Source organism: Gastrolobium bilobum, unplaced genomic scaffold (genome assembly GCF_033153095.1).
Source record: "Gastrolobium bilobum isolate Gb01-03AN ecotype WA unplaced genomic scaffold, APGP_CSIRO_Gbil_v1 utg6129, whole genome shotgun sequence".
NCBI lineage: Eukaryota > Viridiplantae > Streptophyta > Magnoliopsida > Fabales > Fabaceae > Gastrolobium > Gastrolobium bilobum.
This window is the reverse complement of record NW_026895895.1, coordinates 902,417-919,484: the sequence shown is the minus strand read 5'-3', so window position 1 is coordinate 919,484 and position 17,068 is coordinate 902,417. Positions and strand designations below refer to the sequence as shown.

The 17,068-nt window shown below is 37.3% G+C and overlaps 2 protein-coding genes across 2 annotated transcripts; both read left to right on the top strand.

Moving 5' to 3' along the window:
- The first annotated feature begins 1,209 nt into the window (after positions 1 to 1,209).
- Positions 1,210 to 4,807, top strand: LOC133296666 (alpha-soluble NSF attachment protein 2-like). Its single transcript, XM_061495707.1, has 9 exons — positions 1,210 to 1,452; positions 1,589 to 1,638; positions 1,739 to 1,811; positions 2,778 to 2,857; positions 3,014 to 3,165; positions 3,591 to 3,750; positions 3,838 to 3,885; positions 4,101 to 4,181; positions 4,601 to 4,807. Exons 1-9 carry the CDS (start codon positions 1,308 to 1,310, stop codon positions 4,679 to 4,681), a joined length of 870 nt encoding a protein of 289 aa, XP_061351691.1. The 5' UTR covers positions 1,210 to 1,307; the 3' UTR covers positions 4,682 to 4,807.
- A 2,897-nt stretch (positions 4,808 to 7,704) lies between these two features.
- On the top strand, positions 7,705 to 10,367 carry LOC133296690 (uncharacterized). Its single transcript, XM_061495743.1, has 2 exons — positions 7,705 to 7,956; positions 8,394 to 10,367. The coding sequence occupies exon 2, from the start codon at positions 8,467 to 8,469 to the stop codon at positions 10,141 to 10,143; it is 1,677 nt and encodes a 558-aa protein (XP_061351727.1). The 5' UTR covers positions 7,705 to 7,956; positions 8,394 to 8,466; the 3' UTR covers positions 10,144 to 10,367.
- Positions 10,368 to 17,068: the final 6,701 nt, after the last annotated feature.

The following is a 17,068-nucleotide window of genomic DNA, read 5'->3' as shown; positions in this document are numbered from 1 at the left end:
AAAGTGAGTTAGATAGGAAAGTTTTAAAAAAGTTGTTTGGTTGAGCAAAATTTTACCAGAAAAATTGAATTAAATTTCTGAATGTGTGTTTGGTTGAAGATAAAATATTGATGAAAAAATTTAATGAAATTACAAACTATCCTCGTAAAAATGAAACCGTTTTATTACATCCTTCGAACCACAATAGGGGTAAACTTGGCATGCCATTCATCAGCTTTTCACTTATCCGATTTTGAAGAGAAATTTCACATCTTCAAACGCTTTCTCAACAGTGAAGATATCCGATTTTTGGTTCTCTTCTTGGTTTGCTAGGAAAGCTTTTTGATGGGAAAAGAAAATGAAAACTTTCAACCAAACATGATTTTATTAGATACCCACATGTACTTATCCATCCATATTTTCACTTCTCCCCAACCAAATACTACTTTAAAGCTTACTTTTTAAGGTACATCATTAGTTTTGGGATGTAAAAAACATGTTTCTTTTAGTGAGTCAGAAGAAAAGGGTATCGGAAAAGAGGTGAACTGTCATGGATTTGGTTTATGTAGTTAGCAAATCGAAGCAGCCCATTAAAATCCAAAAAAAAGGCCCAATGAGCGGAGCCCAGACCCTAGAGAAAGCATATTCCTTCGGAAAAAGCAAAAATTGACAATTCTATTAGTTGTGAGCAGGGGGTATAAATGAACGTACCAGGTTATAAGAATCTACGACTAGTTTATATTAGGTTAGATTTATCCTATTATAATATTAAATTTTTTAAAAAAATCAATTTAAAAAATAGGTCATTGACTTTCTTTCTTGTACATGTCAGACCCTTGAGCCTATGGGTCGGCCTATATCATATTACTTATTTTAAATAAAATAAATAAAATCATTATTTTAATAAATTTGAATAATAAAATATTATTTTAATTAATTTTTTAATTATTGAATATTTAATAAATTTAAACATGTTGACAGGTTTAGGTTAAAAATTTTATTTTTTAAATATAAATCATGTCAGACTTGTAATTTGTGGAACATGCCAAGTCAGACCCAATATTTTTTACACAAACTTAATTTATTTAAGCTTAGATCAAACCCAATATTTTTTACACAAAATTAATTTATTTAAATCAAAAAGCTTAACGTAACGTAGCCTAGTTCCGTTGGGTTTCTGTTGCATCTTCTCTCCTTTTATTTTTTCTTCTTTCCAGCTTGGTGGCGAATAGTATTTATCTGTAATCATCTCTCATTGTCTCTCTCAAATTGATAATAGTTTGTATGAAAGAGATTGAATTGATCGAATCGAATTGTTGAAAAAAAGAATGGGGGATCATTTGGCGAGAGCGGAGGATTTTGAGAATAAGGCAGAGAAGAAACTGGGCGGTTGGGGTTTGTTCGGTTCCAAATACGAGGATGCTTCTGATCTCTTCGATAAATCCGCCAATTCCTTCAAGCTCGCTAAATCATGTAACCTTAATTGCTGCATTTTTTAATTAATTGCGTACAAATCGTAGCATGTTGTTGGTTAAGGTCGCGAACGCCAATGATTCGCTTTTTAAAATCAGGTCTGAAATTGTTGTTGGTTGTGATGATCACATTTCAGGGGATAAAGCTGGATCCACCTACATCAAATTGGCAAATTGCCATTTGAAGGTAACTCGGTTCATTTTTATTTTTTATTTTTTAAATTTATGGCGTTCTTTCTTTCACTCTCTTAGCCCTGTAAATGACCCATGTTGTCTTCTGATTCTAGTTGGAAAGCAAGCATGAAGCTGCCCAAGCTTATGTTGACGCTGCCCATTGCTATAAGAAGACTAATATAAATGGTATGCATGAATGTGGTTACATTACATACTCTAGGATTCTTTTCTGCTTGCTACCCAAGTCATTCTATTTTAACCTTACTAATCAGTGGTGATCTCGACTTCATATATTGTAGAAATCCCATGCACATGACATCACCTTTATATCAAATAAATCGATTCAAATATCCATCAACACAATAAAAAGCAAAAAACAGATTGCAGGCAGAGAAATATAAACAAGAAAGAAAAAATAAATATTAGGAAAAAATAATTAATCTACCCCTCCACAATGCTCATGACATTCGTCTATTATGAGTCAAATTGTGCACCAATCCATTTCTCGCTTCATTAGGTCTTTTTGTAGCCTATGTTAGCAGGGAAAAAAAAGTCAATATTATTGGCATTGGTCATCCGGCATGCACTTCAACAGAAATAAATTTTACTCACATGATGGATGTTGTGAAATGTGAATTCATAATATTGATTATTTTTGTGCCATCTATATTCTTTTCCTCATTTCTGAATTCTGATTAATGCTTTAAATGGTGCTAGCGCCTCCTTGCAGCAAGGTCAAAATCTTTTATTCTTAGTACTGTACTTCTATCTATCAAATATAATTCAAATTATATGCCTTTGTGCATGATCAATTTATACAAGAAATCTTCTGGTTTTCTTTGTTATTCAAGCTTTCCGTTTGTAAAAATCAGATACTTTGCTTCACATATACAATGCACCTAGCTCTAAGTACTGGTTCTTATCTTTAGCTAGTTTTAATTACATATTAAAATTAATTAGTATATGCGTAAGTTGATTGCAGTACCTGAGATCCATCTGCCTGTTTTCTTTTATGGTGGTTATTTGCTCACCACTTTTAAAGTGGCTTTAATTATACAGCTGCAAAGCATGTGTTAGCATGCCATCACTTGCATTAATATGAAAATAATAGCACTTTCAATGTTAAACTTCTTTTTCTCTCTTTTAATGCAGAGGCTGTATCTTGCTTAGACAATGCTGTAAATATTTTCTGTGAAATTGGTAGACTTTCTATGGCTGCTAGATATTTGAAGGTATATATCACTATAACTTCAGTTTTTTTGTTTCAGTATTCATTTAAATTTAGTTTCTTGGAATGCATATTTGGTTACGTATGGTCCTTTTTGAGGTATTGTTTCAGGAATCACCATGAATATGTCATAATTGGGCTTTACTTTTTGTACACACAGGAAATTGCTGAGTTGTATGAGTCTGAACAGAATATTGAGCAGGCTGTTGTTTACTATGAAAAATCGGCTGATTTTTACGAGAACGAAGAAGTACAAACTTCTGCAAACCAGTGCAAGCAAAAAGTTGCTCAATTTTCTGCTCAGCTAGAACAGTAATATTTTCTATTTTCTGCTTATTTTATCTTTCTTGTTGCTGTGAAGGCCTCAATGATAATGCTTGAACATGATTTTCGTCTGTTGTTCTATGTTTGTTGCTTACTACATTTTTTGCTTTAGTAGCTGGTCTTCATTTGTATCATTTGTTTGATATATAATCTTAACAAAACTCTGGCATTTTTCTTTCAACAATCCAAAGTTTTGTTGACTTGCTAAGCCTTGAATACATGTTAACAAATGTCAGCCCATTGCTGCATGTGGTCTTAGTCATATGGTGATGTGTACGATGTTTTCTAATTAGAGCAGGAACTGCTAGAATGATGTACAGAAAGCAATAATTTTTTTATAAATGAAGGGAACTTTATATAGCCTTTTCTTTATGTTATATTGAACTGTTTCAACTTTTTTGATATATCTCCAGGTATCAGAGGTCAATTGAGATTTATGAAGAGATAGCTCGCCAGTCTCTCAACAATAATTTGCTGAAGTATGGAGTCAAAGGACATCTTCTTAATGCTGGCATTTGCCAACTTTGCAAAGGGGATGGTATTGCTATTACTAATGCATTAGAGCGATATCAGGTCTAATATTTTTCAAGAATATACGTCTTTAGACTGGAAACATCACCAGTTGCTAATTTCTTTGGATATATATATTTGTGTTTGCAGGAGTTGGATCCAACATTTCCCGGAACACGTGAATATAGACTTTTGGCGGTATGTTATTAGTTGTGAAATTTCATTGTTAATTTTTGATGACGTAGTAAATTAGATCAAAATGTGAGGACTTTTCAATAACTGCCTCTTCTATTAGAATGTTGTTATTAATGTTTGGTATTTTATTGTAACATTTAATTATTGCATTTTGACTAATTCTTTACGCAGATATTTTCCATATGAAGTACTGACAATTTTATTAAAAAATTGAGCAGGATATTGCTGCTGCAATTGATGAAGAAGATGTTGGAAAGTTTACTGAAGTTATCAAGGAATTTGACAGCATGACCCCTCTGGTAAGCTCTAATTTATTGAAAAATGGGACAATTTTTAGTTGGTTTCTAACAAGAATATTTCCAATATAGTTTAGATCCATATTTTTATAGCGGAACAAACATAATTTATCATAATTGAATTGTCCCATTTTACGGCAATTTACTAAATATGTTTTCAATAATTTGCATCTGCTCCGAATTTTCCCTTGAATAATTGATTCATTTCTAGTTATATTGAACTTCACATTTTAACTGGTAAGAGATATGGGTTGCAGGACAGTGCTTTTCTGCTCTAGTTCGAAATTTACTCTGTTTCTACTTTTCATTACATTCTAAAGATTGCGAAGTATTTAGTGATTGTTAGATATGGGTCAGACACTTTAGACATTTCATCAAATTCTTCACTTTAGACATTGCCTGTTTGCACGAATGTTGTACAGGATTCTTGGAAGACAACACTTCTTTTGAGGGTGAAGGAAAAACTGAAAGCCAAAGAACTCGAGGAGGATGATCTTACTTGATTTGCACCTTACTCTTCTATCGGATGGACTTCGTGTTTGATGATTTGTCTTGTATTATGCTTGTCTGTCCAGTTGTTCATCTTACATATCTACTTATCTGAAGTGTTCTTGCTTTGGGTTTCAATTTTAGTGATCTGTTCGAATTCTTGAAACGAGTTTCTTTATGAGGTAGATTGAATCTGATCTCATCCACTTTAATCGGATTTGCATATCACGACGACAACATTTTGGCATCACAAGGAGATGTTATTATGGTAGCTTATTTGGAAGGATGAAAAATGTCAGAGAAGAATGACATAAAATTATTAAGAAAAAATGCTTGTCCTTTAAAATGACACAACTTGTGTTATTTCACTCTCACAAAAAGGTGGGATTCACACCTTTATATTTTTTTTGTCCACTCTCTCTCCTCCTTTATCTATCTCTTTCTCTCACTTAAAATGACACAACTTTATATCTTTAAAATGATACACACTTTTTCTAAACTATTAATATTGTGTTCGCTTAACAATTTACCCTTTTGGATTAAAAAAAAAACAGGTTTGATGCATCATAGAACATCTCACTCAACTATTTCGATTTAAGCATCCTTCGGGAACTATGGCAAATGTGGAAGCAAGAGAGTTTCAATAATTATTGTTTTTATAAGTGGATTAGTGAGACGGCTAACACATTGTTCAGTTTTGTTCTTGGGCGCAACTGAGGGTTAGACTACCTGAGATCACTTGCATTGTAGGTTTCTCTTGCCATCCATTTTCTTAAAATAACTGTGAATGAACTTCACTATCGCAGCCTTCTCTACCCCTCGTACTGCCCATAATTCATTAAAAACGGTGGCAACACAATTTAGTTATCAACGAATGATAGAAATTTTATTTAAAGTGAATTTTTCTTGAGTAAATAAGAATGTATTTATTTTTAAATTTTAATATGTTAAGATTATAATGTATTTCAAATTAAATTAATAATAAATATATTTTTGGAAAGAATGAATTTATACTGATATAAAATTTATATTCATTATCATTCGTTGATCCCTAATATAATTTCTTAATTACATGAGTCTTTAATGCAAATGGGATCAACAATATAGAATAAATATTAGACTTATTAAACTTACACCATTACAAGTGATCTCCTCGTGTATCTTTATTTCTTCTTTAAAGACAAGTTTTCTTGTAGAGTTTTATCTTCTAATAGAGAAATAAAGTTCTTGAAATAAAATGATATTATTTGTTTTAAATACGATAAGGGTATTCTTAGTATAACATTAATAGAGTATTCTTAGTACAACTGAGAACATATTGAGCAATTAATTAATTTTCTTTAAGGTGGTGTTTGGTTGAGAGTTTTTCAACGGATATCTATCTTTCTCAAGTATGGCTTTTAGAAACACCATGTTTGTTTCAACGTTTTTCACCAAAAACTCATATATCCAATTTGTCTGGATTTATGAGAAACATAGATATCCGCACTGTTTAGAAACCCAATTTGAAGGTGGAATTTTTCGGAAAACCGATTATCTGGCTTTTAATGCACTGTTGATTTTATAAAGTTACCTACTTTTTCCAGTAAAGTTTTTCCCCACCAAATAACTTTTTTTTTACATTTTTTTACCTATCTCACTTTATCTATCTTTTCAATCACTTCTCTATCTATCTCATTTCCCTACTATACCAAAAAAATTTCCTGAACCAAACGCCGCTAAGGACGTGGACATAAGGTTTAAACCGGATTCATTAAGACAGTGAGCAAGCTCCCTTAATCACCACGGCAACTCATTGGGTTTATGATGACATTATTCAGTTTAGTTTTTCAGCGCAGCTAGGAATGCCAATTGCAAATGGTGAGGGATGATTCTTCGGTTATTCCTTTCGTACCATATATACCAAAACTGGTGGAGTGTAATCTACTTTCACTCATTCCACAAGTTTTGTAGTTCAAGCAATTGTATTGTATTTTTTTTTTTTCTAATTTTTTTATCTAAATTTTCACTTATCCAATCGAAATCACCTTAGTAGTTTGACTTGGGAGGGGAATATTGGCCCAACCTAAAAACATGCCGCAAAAGAAGAAAACAAAAATAGTATGTTAATGCCTGATAATGAATCGTATATATACTTTTTTAGTTAAATTGTTCTACGGCCATAAATCTTATCTTGGATTCGTTTACCAAGAAAAGAAACTAAAATAAGCTTAAGTTTTATTTAAAAAATATCAAGTTGATGCATGAGCTAATTTACCTAATTTGAAAAAAAAAAAAAGAATGTAGTATTATATTGGTAGCCAACAAACAACAATGATACACATAAGTATAGCTAGATATTTCTATAGCAATAATTGTTTAATAATCATTAATATTGCAAAGCAGGTAATCAGGTATAGAGACTAATATAAACAAAATCGCATAATTCTTCAAAGTGATATCATCTTAAAACGATATTTAACTTAAAGTAGCCCAACTATATAAAACCAGCGAATCATTGCTTAATCTAAATGTGCAACTCATGCTGGCTCATGTCAGCCGACATAGAAGAAAAATATTGACCAAATAAATTAAGGAAAAAATATTTCTGTAATTAATGCAGATAAGTTATCTGCATTTATTCTCAAAACGATATCGTTTTGGCATTGAAATTTTAAAAAATTATAAATATAAAAACTATTATAATCCTGAAAAAAATTAAAATTACAAAAACACGATGATTTAAGTCCAAAACGACGTCAAATTAGACTTACTGCAGATAAATTATCTACAGTAACTGCAGAAAAAGCGAACCCATAAACCAAACAAGTAAATTTGACCGTTTAAACTTTAAATATATTCCTAAGTAACAATCACCTAATAAAGTTTAAAAAAACAAAATAAAAAAACAATGATAATAAAACTAAACAAAAGAGATGAACTTTAACATGGTGGTGGGACCCGTCTTTCCTTCCACAGTGACAAGATTCTAGATAACCTCAATTTTCCATGTTTTTTTTTTTTTCCTTACCCAGTGTCTTCGTTTCTAGATATCTATTGTACGCTGACCAAATGAGTTTTCAATGTTTTCAATCTGTACTTCCCTTTTCTTTTTCTTGGAAGCAATCTATTTGACTATGAATTCTTGTTTTGCCAACTGGCTCAACTACAACTGTTCACACGCCATTATTTTGTTTCAACTTTTATAGTTTGGGGGAGTTTATATTCGAATTTGTTGATTGTGAATTTTTACCGAGAATATAACTCTTACTTGGATTCAACGCCTTCTTCCTGTTTTGTCAGCTTATAGGTATGTTTCCACTTGACACCAACTCCTGCATCTATAGCTTGATGTTATTGTTCTGGGTTTTTTTTTTTTTTTTTTTTTTTCTCTTATCAGCATATTTTATTACTAGGATTGTGAGGATCTCTGTCGTGCAAAATGGAGGGTTCTTTACTGTGTTTTCATTTTAGCTGTTTCGTGAGATGAATCTGTTGGTATTATTGGGATTAGATTTTTGGGTTTTGACTTTTTTGAGTTATGTTCTGATTTCTATTCTGTGAATTGTGAAAATTTTAATCAATGAAAGCTCATGATGATCTGTTTACTGGGTCATCATTGCATATATCAAGTTTCTGTCTTGGTTTTTTATGTGCTTGGATACCTTCTTTGTTCTTATTGATTCACATGAAATTTGTTATGGATTTGAATACTTAGCACAGATTGTTCTTTTTTGGTTATCGCAGTATTTGTTCCATACAGTTACCATTGATTATAAGGTTCTGATTTTGATTGAGGAAGCTCAGAATTCGTATCAGAATGGTTTCGGTTGATAATGGTAAAGATGAAATTGAGGAATCTAATGGAACTAACGTAAAGGATTTTGTTTCCATAGATATTTCAACTTCTCGAAAAACATTGTTGAGCAGTGAAAATCCTCAGAGAAAATTCCAGGGCACCTTGAGTTCTATTCCTAATAGGATCAAGTTCTTGAAATTTGGTTCTGCATCTGCCAAGTTCAAGCGCCTTGCCACTGAGAAGGACCAGTTTTCACAATCTGTGCCTGCTACCAGTTCACATAGCTTAAGAGAACGCTTCAGTGGCATGTTTGGTAAGAAACTTGACTGGGGTTCACTCAAGACCATGTGCATAGAATGGATTAGGGACCCAATGAACATGGCCCTCTTTGTGTGGATCCTCTGCGTTGCTGTTTCGGGTGCAATTCTGTTCCTTGTCATGACTGGCATGTTGAATGGTGCGATACCAAATAAGTCCGAGAGGAACGCATGGTTTGAAGTAAACAATCAAATACTCAATGCATTGTTTACGCTAATGTGTTTGTACCAACATCCCAAGAGGATCTACCACCTTGTTCTTCTGTGCAGATGGAATCCAAAAGATATATCCAGACTTAGAAAAGTGTACTGCAAGAATGGAACTTATAAGCCTCATGAGTGGGCACACATGATGGTAGTGGTGATTCTCCTTCATCTGAACTGTTTTGCTCAATATGCACTTTGTGGTCTAAACTTGGGGTATAAAAGATCACAGCGCCCAGCCATAGGAGTTGGAATATGTATATCTTTTGCAATCGCTGCACCTGCAATCGCTGGTCTGTATACCATTCTTAGCCCACTAGGTAAAGATTATGATTCTGAGATGGATGAAGAAGCGCAGGTTCAAAATTCTGTTACTCAAAAGCAAGATCAGCTGAGAGTGAAATCATTTGAGAAGAGATATTCATTTGCACCCAAAGATGAACAAAGGATTATTGAAAATAAACCACGGTGGAGCGGAGGAATACTTGACCTTTGGGACGATATTTCTCAAGCATATCTATCACTTTTCTGTACATTTTGTGTCTTTGGGTGGAATATGGAGAGACTTGGTTTTGGAAACATGTATGTTCATATTGCCACTTTTATGCTGTTCTGTATGGCTCCCTTCTGGATTTTTATCTTGGCTGGTGTTAACATAGGGGATGACACTGTTAGGCAGGCTTTAGTAGCTGCTGGGATCCTTCTATGTTTGTTTGGTTTACTGTATGGTGGCTTTTGGAGGATCCAAATGAGAAAGAGGTTCAATTTGCCTGCTTATGACTTCTGTTTTGGCAAGCATGCAGCTTCTGATTGCACACTTTGGCTATGCTGTTGCTGGTGCTCTCTTGCTCAAGAAGTACGCACGGGGAATGCTTATGATGTTGTACAAGATAAATTCTACAGGAAAGAAACTTGTACTGTTGACCAACCGCCAATTTCACCTTTGCCTCGTGAAGATGTGGCATCATCCAAATCTGGCACAAGTTCTCCTCTTGGTAACAACTCTTCCCCTTCTATAACCAAACCATCTAGTCCTCTAAGTTCAAGCAGTTTCTTTAAGGGATATTATAGTCCAAATAGGCCACTATCTTCAGTAAAAGAAGAGCTTCCCGAAAAAGGTAAAGATGGAACAATGAACCCACCTACTCCACCATTAATACAAAGAGATTCTCCTTAGTCCCTGAAGGAAAAAGCCAGGGATCTTTTGTGCTTGCTATTTATATTTATGACGTTATATGGAATGTTCATTAAATTTTGGATTCAGTGCATCCTAAGTCATGGTTTTACTCTCACAGATCTCTGATGCTCATTTATATCAGCCATGTATTTTAGGAAGCAGATTTTAGATGTTGATTATCAGTCACATTATGTAATTATTTGAGTAGATATCTGTGTGAAACAAAGGTCCTTTTTTTCTGTAATTAATTGAGTTCTGAATTGTGATGGCTTGGAAATTAATAGTGGGCTCTAACATGTGCATCTTAAAATCTTTCATCTTCAAAGAAGGATAGGCCCGGATCTTGACCAAAAGCCCACTTTAGTAGCCCGTGTAGGCTGGCAGGGAAACAATTCTTCAAATCGGTGTTTTAAAACCCCGCCCCGCCCCCCGGTTGACCCGAGTCAACCCTAACCCGTCCCCTATAAGGGTTGGGGTCACAAGTTGGACCCTATATGCACATCGACCCCTCCGACCTCCAAAATCCGGCCTGATTTCAGTGACTCCCGGGTCAGAGGGGGTCACTGCATGTTTTTTTTTTAGAAAAAATTCCAAGAAATAACGTCGTTTTATTAAAAAAAATAAAGTAAAAATGCTTGCAAACCTAAATCTAATCATTCTCTTCTCTCCAAGCGACGTAGATGTCTTCAATCTTCACATCGCTGCCGTGAATCTTCTAGAAAAGGAAAGAATTTTACCTATTCAAATGAAATCCTTACCGTCGTTGATGGAAAACAAAAACTCATTCTTACTTCTTTGAAATTTTTGTTGGGCTTCCTCCTTCAATGCTAAGCCCAAGCCCATTTGAGGGGTTTCCTAAAAACCCTAATTTCCACCTCCTCTATATATATTCATTGTTGTGGGTGGAGGCTAGGTTAGATTTGAGAGGTCAAATTTGAGAGAACAAATTTGAGAAATTCTTTTGATTGTTTGAGCAAAAGCTTTATGCTTTGCATTTGAGAGATCTCTAGAGAGAGTTTGAGTGAAACATCTCTTGGGTAGTTTGATTATCACCATTGTTGGAGAGGTTGAGTTAACCACCACAATGGTGTATTTGATTATTTGTAACCATTATTTTCATAGTGGATTTTTGATCTGGACTAGGTCCCGTGGGTTTTTACTTCTTCATTCAAGAAGGTTTTCTCACGTTAAATCTGGTTGTGTTCTTCTTCTCTCTCCTATTTTTCGTTTTTGATTTTCCGCTGCGCTGCCTAACCTGGTGAAGTTCAGGCTGAGGTATTGCCGAGATCTGAGATCAGGATCTTGTTGATTGACTTCCGCACAAAGGCTGCTTAGCCGAGCTTGAGGGAACCGAGTTTTCCCAACAGTGGTATCAGAGCCCGAGTTCGACGGGTTCTGAGGGAGACGAGATGGAGACCAGTGGCATAACTCATGATGGAGATATGTTTAAGTTGACCGCAGACAACTTCACATATTGGAGACCGATGATGGAAGATCATCTCTACTGCAAAGATCTGCATGAACCCATTATCCTTGATGAGAGACCGGCAGGCAAAACAGATAAGGAGTGGGAGATCCTGAGTCGGAAGGCGGTAGCCACGATCAGGAAATATATTGATAAAAGCCTCTTTGAGCACGTGTCCGAATTCACGAACGCGTATGAGTTGTGGACGAAATTAGAGTCCATGATTCAGAAGAAGACTCCCAGGAACAAAGCACACCTGGTTCGCCGACTTGTTAAGCTTGAATACAAGGACGATATGAGCATGATTGAACACCTGAACACATACAAAGGTATTGTGAATCAGCTGTCAAAGGCTGATATGAAAATTGATGAAGAATTGCAGGCATTGCTGCTGTTGAGCTCGCTGCCAGAAAGCTGGGATACTCTGGTGGTGACCCTGAATAACTCGACTCCAGATGGAAAATTGAAGATGGATGTCGTGACAGACAGCCTCCTGGGCGAAGAATCCAGGAGAAGAGAACGAGGTACTTTGAGTACGTCTGAGGCCAACGTTGCTGAGAACAAAGGGAAATCCGACTCCCGCGGTAGAAGCAAAAGCCGAGGTAGAGGTCGAGACAGACGAGACAAGTCCAGAGGTCGGTCAAAGCCGAAATATGAGTTGAAGTGCTTTTACTGTGGAAAGACAGGCCATAAGAAGCCAGACTGCTGGACCCTGCAGAATGATGAGAAGAACGGCTCTGTGAAGCCGGATCAGATTATTCCCAAGAAGAGGGAAGACAAGAGCACCACTGCGGTGGCTGCCAACCCGGATGCCGAGATATTCCTCCTTGGCGAGGATAATTATTTGAATGTTGCATATGATGACTGCACCTGGATTGTTGACTCCGGTGCCTCCTTCCACGTTACTCCACACAAAGGTTTTTTCTCCTCTTATCGAGGTGGTGATTTTGGAGTCGTGAAGATGGGAAATCAAGTGACCAGCAAGATTGTTGGTGTCGGTGATGTAACTCTGACCACAGATGTCGGATGCCGACTTGTGTTGAAAGATGTAAGGCATGTTCCTGACATGCGTTTGAACCTAATCTCGGTAGGCAAACTTGATGATGCCGGGTTAGTGAACTACTTCGGTAGCGTGAGATGGAAGCTGGCCAAGGGAAACTTGGTCGTGGCCCGAGGTAAGAAGGAAGGCTCCTTGTACGTGATGCAACGAAAGATCAATGGCGAAGAAGCCAATTCTGTTCGAGATGAACCTAGCTTGGAACTATGGCACAAGCGCCTCGGCCACATGAGCGAGAAAGGGCTCCAGATCCTGAACAAGAAAGGATTATTGACCGGGTTGAAAGGCCAAGCGTTGGAGAGTTGCACGCACTGCCTAGCTGGAAAGCAGCACCGGGTTTCTTTTGTGAGACCGGATCAACCTAGACGACGCAGGTATATTCTTGACCTCGTCCATACTGATGTCTGCTCCATGTCGGAAAGATCCCTTGGAGGAGCTCAGTACTTTGTTTCATTTATTGATGACCATTCCCGCAAAGTGTGGGTATATTTGTTGAAAACTAAAGACCAGGTACTCCAATCATTTAAAGAATTCCATGCGATGGTTGAAAGGGAGACTGACAAGAAATTGAAGGTGGTCCGATCTGATAATGGTGGTGAGTATTGCGGCCCATTTGATGCATACTGCAGAGCGGCCGGGATTCGACTAGAGAAGACGCCCCCCAAGACACCTCAGCTGAATGGACTGGCTGAGCGGATGAACAGAACTATTGAAGAAAAGGTCCGAAGCATGTTATCCAATGCCGGATTGCCGAAATCATTCTGGGAAGAAGCCGTCAAAACTGCTGTTGACTTGATCAACCTTTCACCATCACGGCCACTTGAAGGAGAAATTCCAGAAGAAGTCTGGACAGGTCGGAAAGCGACCTACAATCAACTGAAAGTGTTTGGATGCCGAGCTTTCGTGCATATCCCTAAAGATGAAAGGGCCAAACTTGATGCAAAGACTAAAGAATGCATTTATCTTGCTTCGCCGAGATGTGAGTTCGGGTTCCGACTTTGGGATCCAATCAATAAGAAGATCGTGAGAAGCCGAGATGTGATCTTTCATGAGCATGAGAACATTCATGACATCTCGAAGCCCAAAGCCCGGGTGACTGTCAGACGTGAAGAACCCATCCCTCCTGTCCAAGCTGAAGCAGGGGGAGAAAATCAAGAGAGTGAAGAAATTGATGACCAGCAACAAGCTGAAGATGACCAAGACACTGAGGTCCGAGTTGAAGATGAGATCCGGGATGAAATTGATGAACCGGGTTCTCAAGCTGAAGAACAGCTGAGATATCCAACTCGAGAAAGAAGACCCTCTACAAGGTACCCATCTGATGAATACACCGTTGTTGCTGAAGACGGTGAGCCTCAGAGTTATGATGAGGCTGTGACTAGCTCAGAGAAAGAAGAATGGGAAAAGGCAATGCGAGACGAGATGAAGTCTCTGCACGAGAATCAGACTTATGAGCTGACCGAGTTGCCTAAAGGAAGACGAGCTTTGAAGAATAAATGGGTCTACAAGATCAAGAATGAAGAGAACGGGCAGAAACCGAGATACAAAGCCCGGATTGTAGTGAAAGGCTGCAATCAGAAGAAAGGAGTTGATTTTGAGGAGATTTTTTCTCCTGTTGTGAAAATGACCTCGGTCCGAACCGTGTTAGCCATGGCGGCTTCAATGGACCTCGAGGTAGAACAAATGGACGTGAAGACGGCATTTCTTCACGGTGACTTAGAAGAAGAAATATATATGGAGCAACCTGAAGGATTCCAAGCTCCAGACCAAGAAGACTTGGTATGTCGGTTGAAGAAGAGCCTCTATGGCTTGAAGCAAGCACCTCGACAGTGGTACAAAAATTTTGAATCATTCATGACTGATCATAAGTTTGAGAAGACTGAAGCCGACCACTGCGTATTTATGAAGAGGTATGAGGCCGGAGATTTTCTGATTTTGTTGTAATATGTTGACGACATGCTTATTGTAGGGAAATATAAATCGAGGATAGCCGCCCTGAAAAAGGCATTAAGCTCGTCCTTCGCAATGAAGGACCTCGGCCCTGCAAAGCAGATTCTCGGAATAAAGATTATCCGAGATAGACAGAAGAAGCTACTGTGGCTGAGTCAAGAGAAATATATTGAGAAGATTCTGAAGAGATTCAGCATGGACAAAGCCAAAACAGTGAGCACCCCCCAGCCGAACACATAAAGCTGAACCAAAAGCAATGTCCGAGATCTGATGATGACAAAGATGAGATGATGAAGGTCCCTTACCAATCCGTCGTCGGAAGCTTGATGTATGCAATGGTTTGCACTAGACCTGACTTGGCGTATGCTGTTGGAATGGTAAGCCGGTATTTGTCAAACCCCGGCAAAGAGCACTGGGAAGCAGTGAAGTGGATCTTCAAGTGCCTTCGAGGTACGACCGACTTATGTCTCCGATTTGGAGAAGGCAAAGCCGAGTTGCAAGGCTACTCAGATTCTGATTTAGGGGGAGACGCCGACTCGAGGAAGTCGACTACAGGATATTTGATGAGATTTGCCGGAAGAGCTGTCTCTTGGCAATCAAGACTTCAGAAATGTGTTGCACTATCTACAACTAAGGCTGAGTACATTGCCGCTACTGAGGCAAGCAAAGAGATGTTGTGGATGAAGAAGTTCCTCATGGAACTCGGCCATGATCAAGACAAGTACGAGCTGGGTTGTGACAATCAACGCGCAATCCATCTTGCGAAGAATTCAACCTATCACTCCCGCACTAAGCATATTGATGTGAGGTATCACTGGATCCGGGATGTGGTGGAAGGTGGTGAGCTCGAACTCGTCAAGGTGTACACTGACCAAAATTGGTCCGACATGATGATGAAGCCGGTTCCATCAAGAAAATTTGAAGACTGCTGTGAAGGAGCCGGATTGATGCTGAGGCCGACGCATTGAAGTCGGAGGGGAAGATTTGTTGGGCTTCCTCCTTCAATGCTAAGCCCAAGCCCATTTGAGGGGTTTCCTAAAAACCCTAACCCTAATTTCCACCTCCTCTATATATACTCATTGTTGTGGGTGGAGGCTAGGTTAGATTTGAGAGGTCAAATTTGAGAGAACAAATTTGAGAGATTTTTTTGATTGTTTGAGCAAAAGCTTTATGCTTTGCATTTGAGAGATCTCTAGAGAGAGTTTGAGTGAAACATCTCTAGGGTAGTTTGATTATCACCATTGTTTGAGAGGTTGAGTTAACCACCACATTGGTGTATTTGATTATTTGTAACCATTATTTTCATAGTGGATTTTTGATCTGGACTAGGTCCCGTGGGTTTTTACTTCTTCATTCAAGAAGGTTTTCCCACGTTAAATCTGGTTGTGTTCTTCTTCTCTCTCCTATTTTTCGTTTTTGATTTTCCGCTGCGCTGCCTGACCTGGTGAAGTTCAGGCTGAGGTATTGCCAAGATCCGAGATCAGGATCTTGTTGATTGACTTCCGCACAAAGGCTGCTTAGCCGAGCTTGAGGGAACCGAGTTTTCCCAACAATTTCCCTTTGTCAGTGACCTTCTTAAAAGATGCAGAACCGAGTCAACATAGTGATCCCATTAGAATACGAGTTTTGTACTTTTGTATTTTGATACTTTAATTAAGTTGTGTAATATTGACTTGTGGTTGTAATTAGTGAATTATGTTAAGCATATTTTGGATCTTTGATGATTGGTGGTTTAGTTTTTAATATTTTCATATAGGATATATATATTTATAAATTTTTAATATATAAAACCGGGTCAGCGTAGTGACCCTTGACCCCCGGTTGAACCCGTGACTCCTGACCTCGGCCGGGTCGATGGCCGGACCGGGTTTCTAAACACTTGCTTCAAATAATTTTATTTTTTTTGTACATAATTCTTCAAATACTTTTCACAAAGGATAAACTAGTCGTCAGATAATAAATGAGATTTCACTTTGTTTTTGAATGGTTCAAATCTTTCTCAATCATTATACCACTTATAAAAGTCATCAATTTCCTACTTTCCACAACACCCTTTGGTTCAAATATATAATGAACTTTAGTTTTCCAGGGACGTCTTATGGCTCGTTTGGATGAGCTTTTGAAAAAAAGTACTTTTAATAAATTGCTTTTTTAAAAAGAATTTTTTTTAAAAGTTAAAATTATTTGATGTTTGGATGTATTATTTAAAAAGAGTTTTTAAGTAAAAAACTCATTTAGATGTTAAAATAAAAAATTACTTATTTCTATCTGTCATTTTATTAAACACAAAGTGTTCAACTAACAGAGCACCATCGGCTCTGCATCTTTCGCCCAACTCCGATTCTAGGAGGAAGCAGGCACAAGCCATAAAATCACCGGAAGTCAAGCACAGACACAGGCAGCAAGGTAATTTGCTGGAACGAAAAGAAATTTGGACATGAATTGGGTGAAAC

Coding starts and splice junctions, on each gene's coding strand:
- LOC133296666 (XM_061495707.1), top strand. CDS start 1,308: ATGGGGGATCATTTGGCGAGAGCGGAGGATTTTGAGAATAAGGCAGAG. Junction 2,858..3,013: donor TGGCTGCTAGATATTTGAAG/GTATATATCACT, acceptor TTGTACACACAG/GAAATTGCTGAGTTGTATGA. Junction 4,182..4,600: donor TTGACAGCATGACCCCTCTG/GTAAGCTCTAAT, acceptor AATGTTGTACAG/GATTCTTGGAAGACAACACT.
- LOC133296690 (XM_061495743.1), top strand. CDS start 8,467: ATGGTTTCGGTTGATAATGGTAAAGATGAAATTGAGGAATCTAATGGA.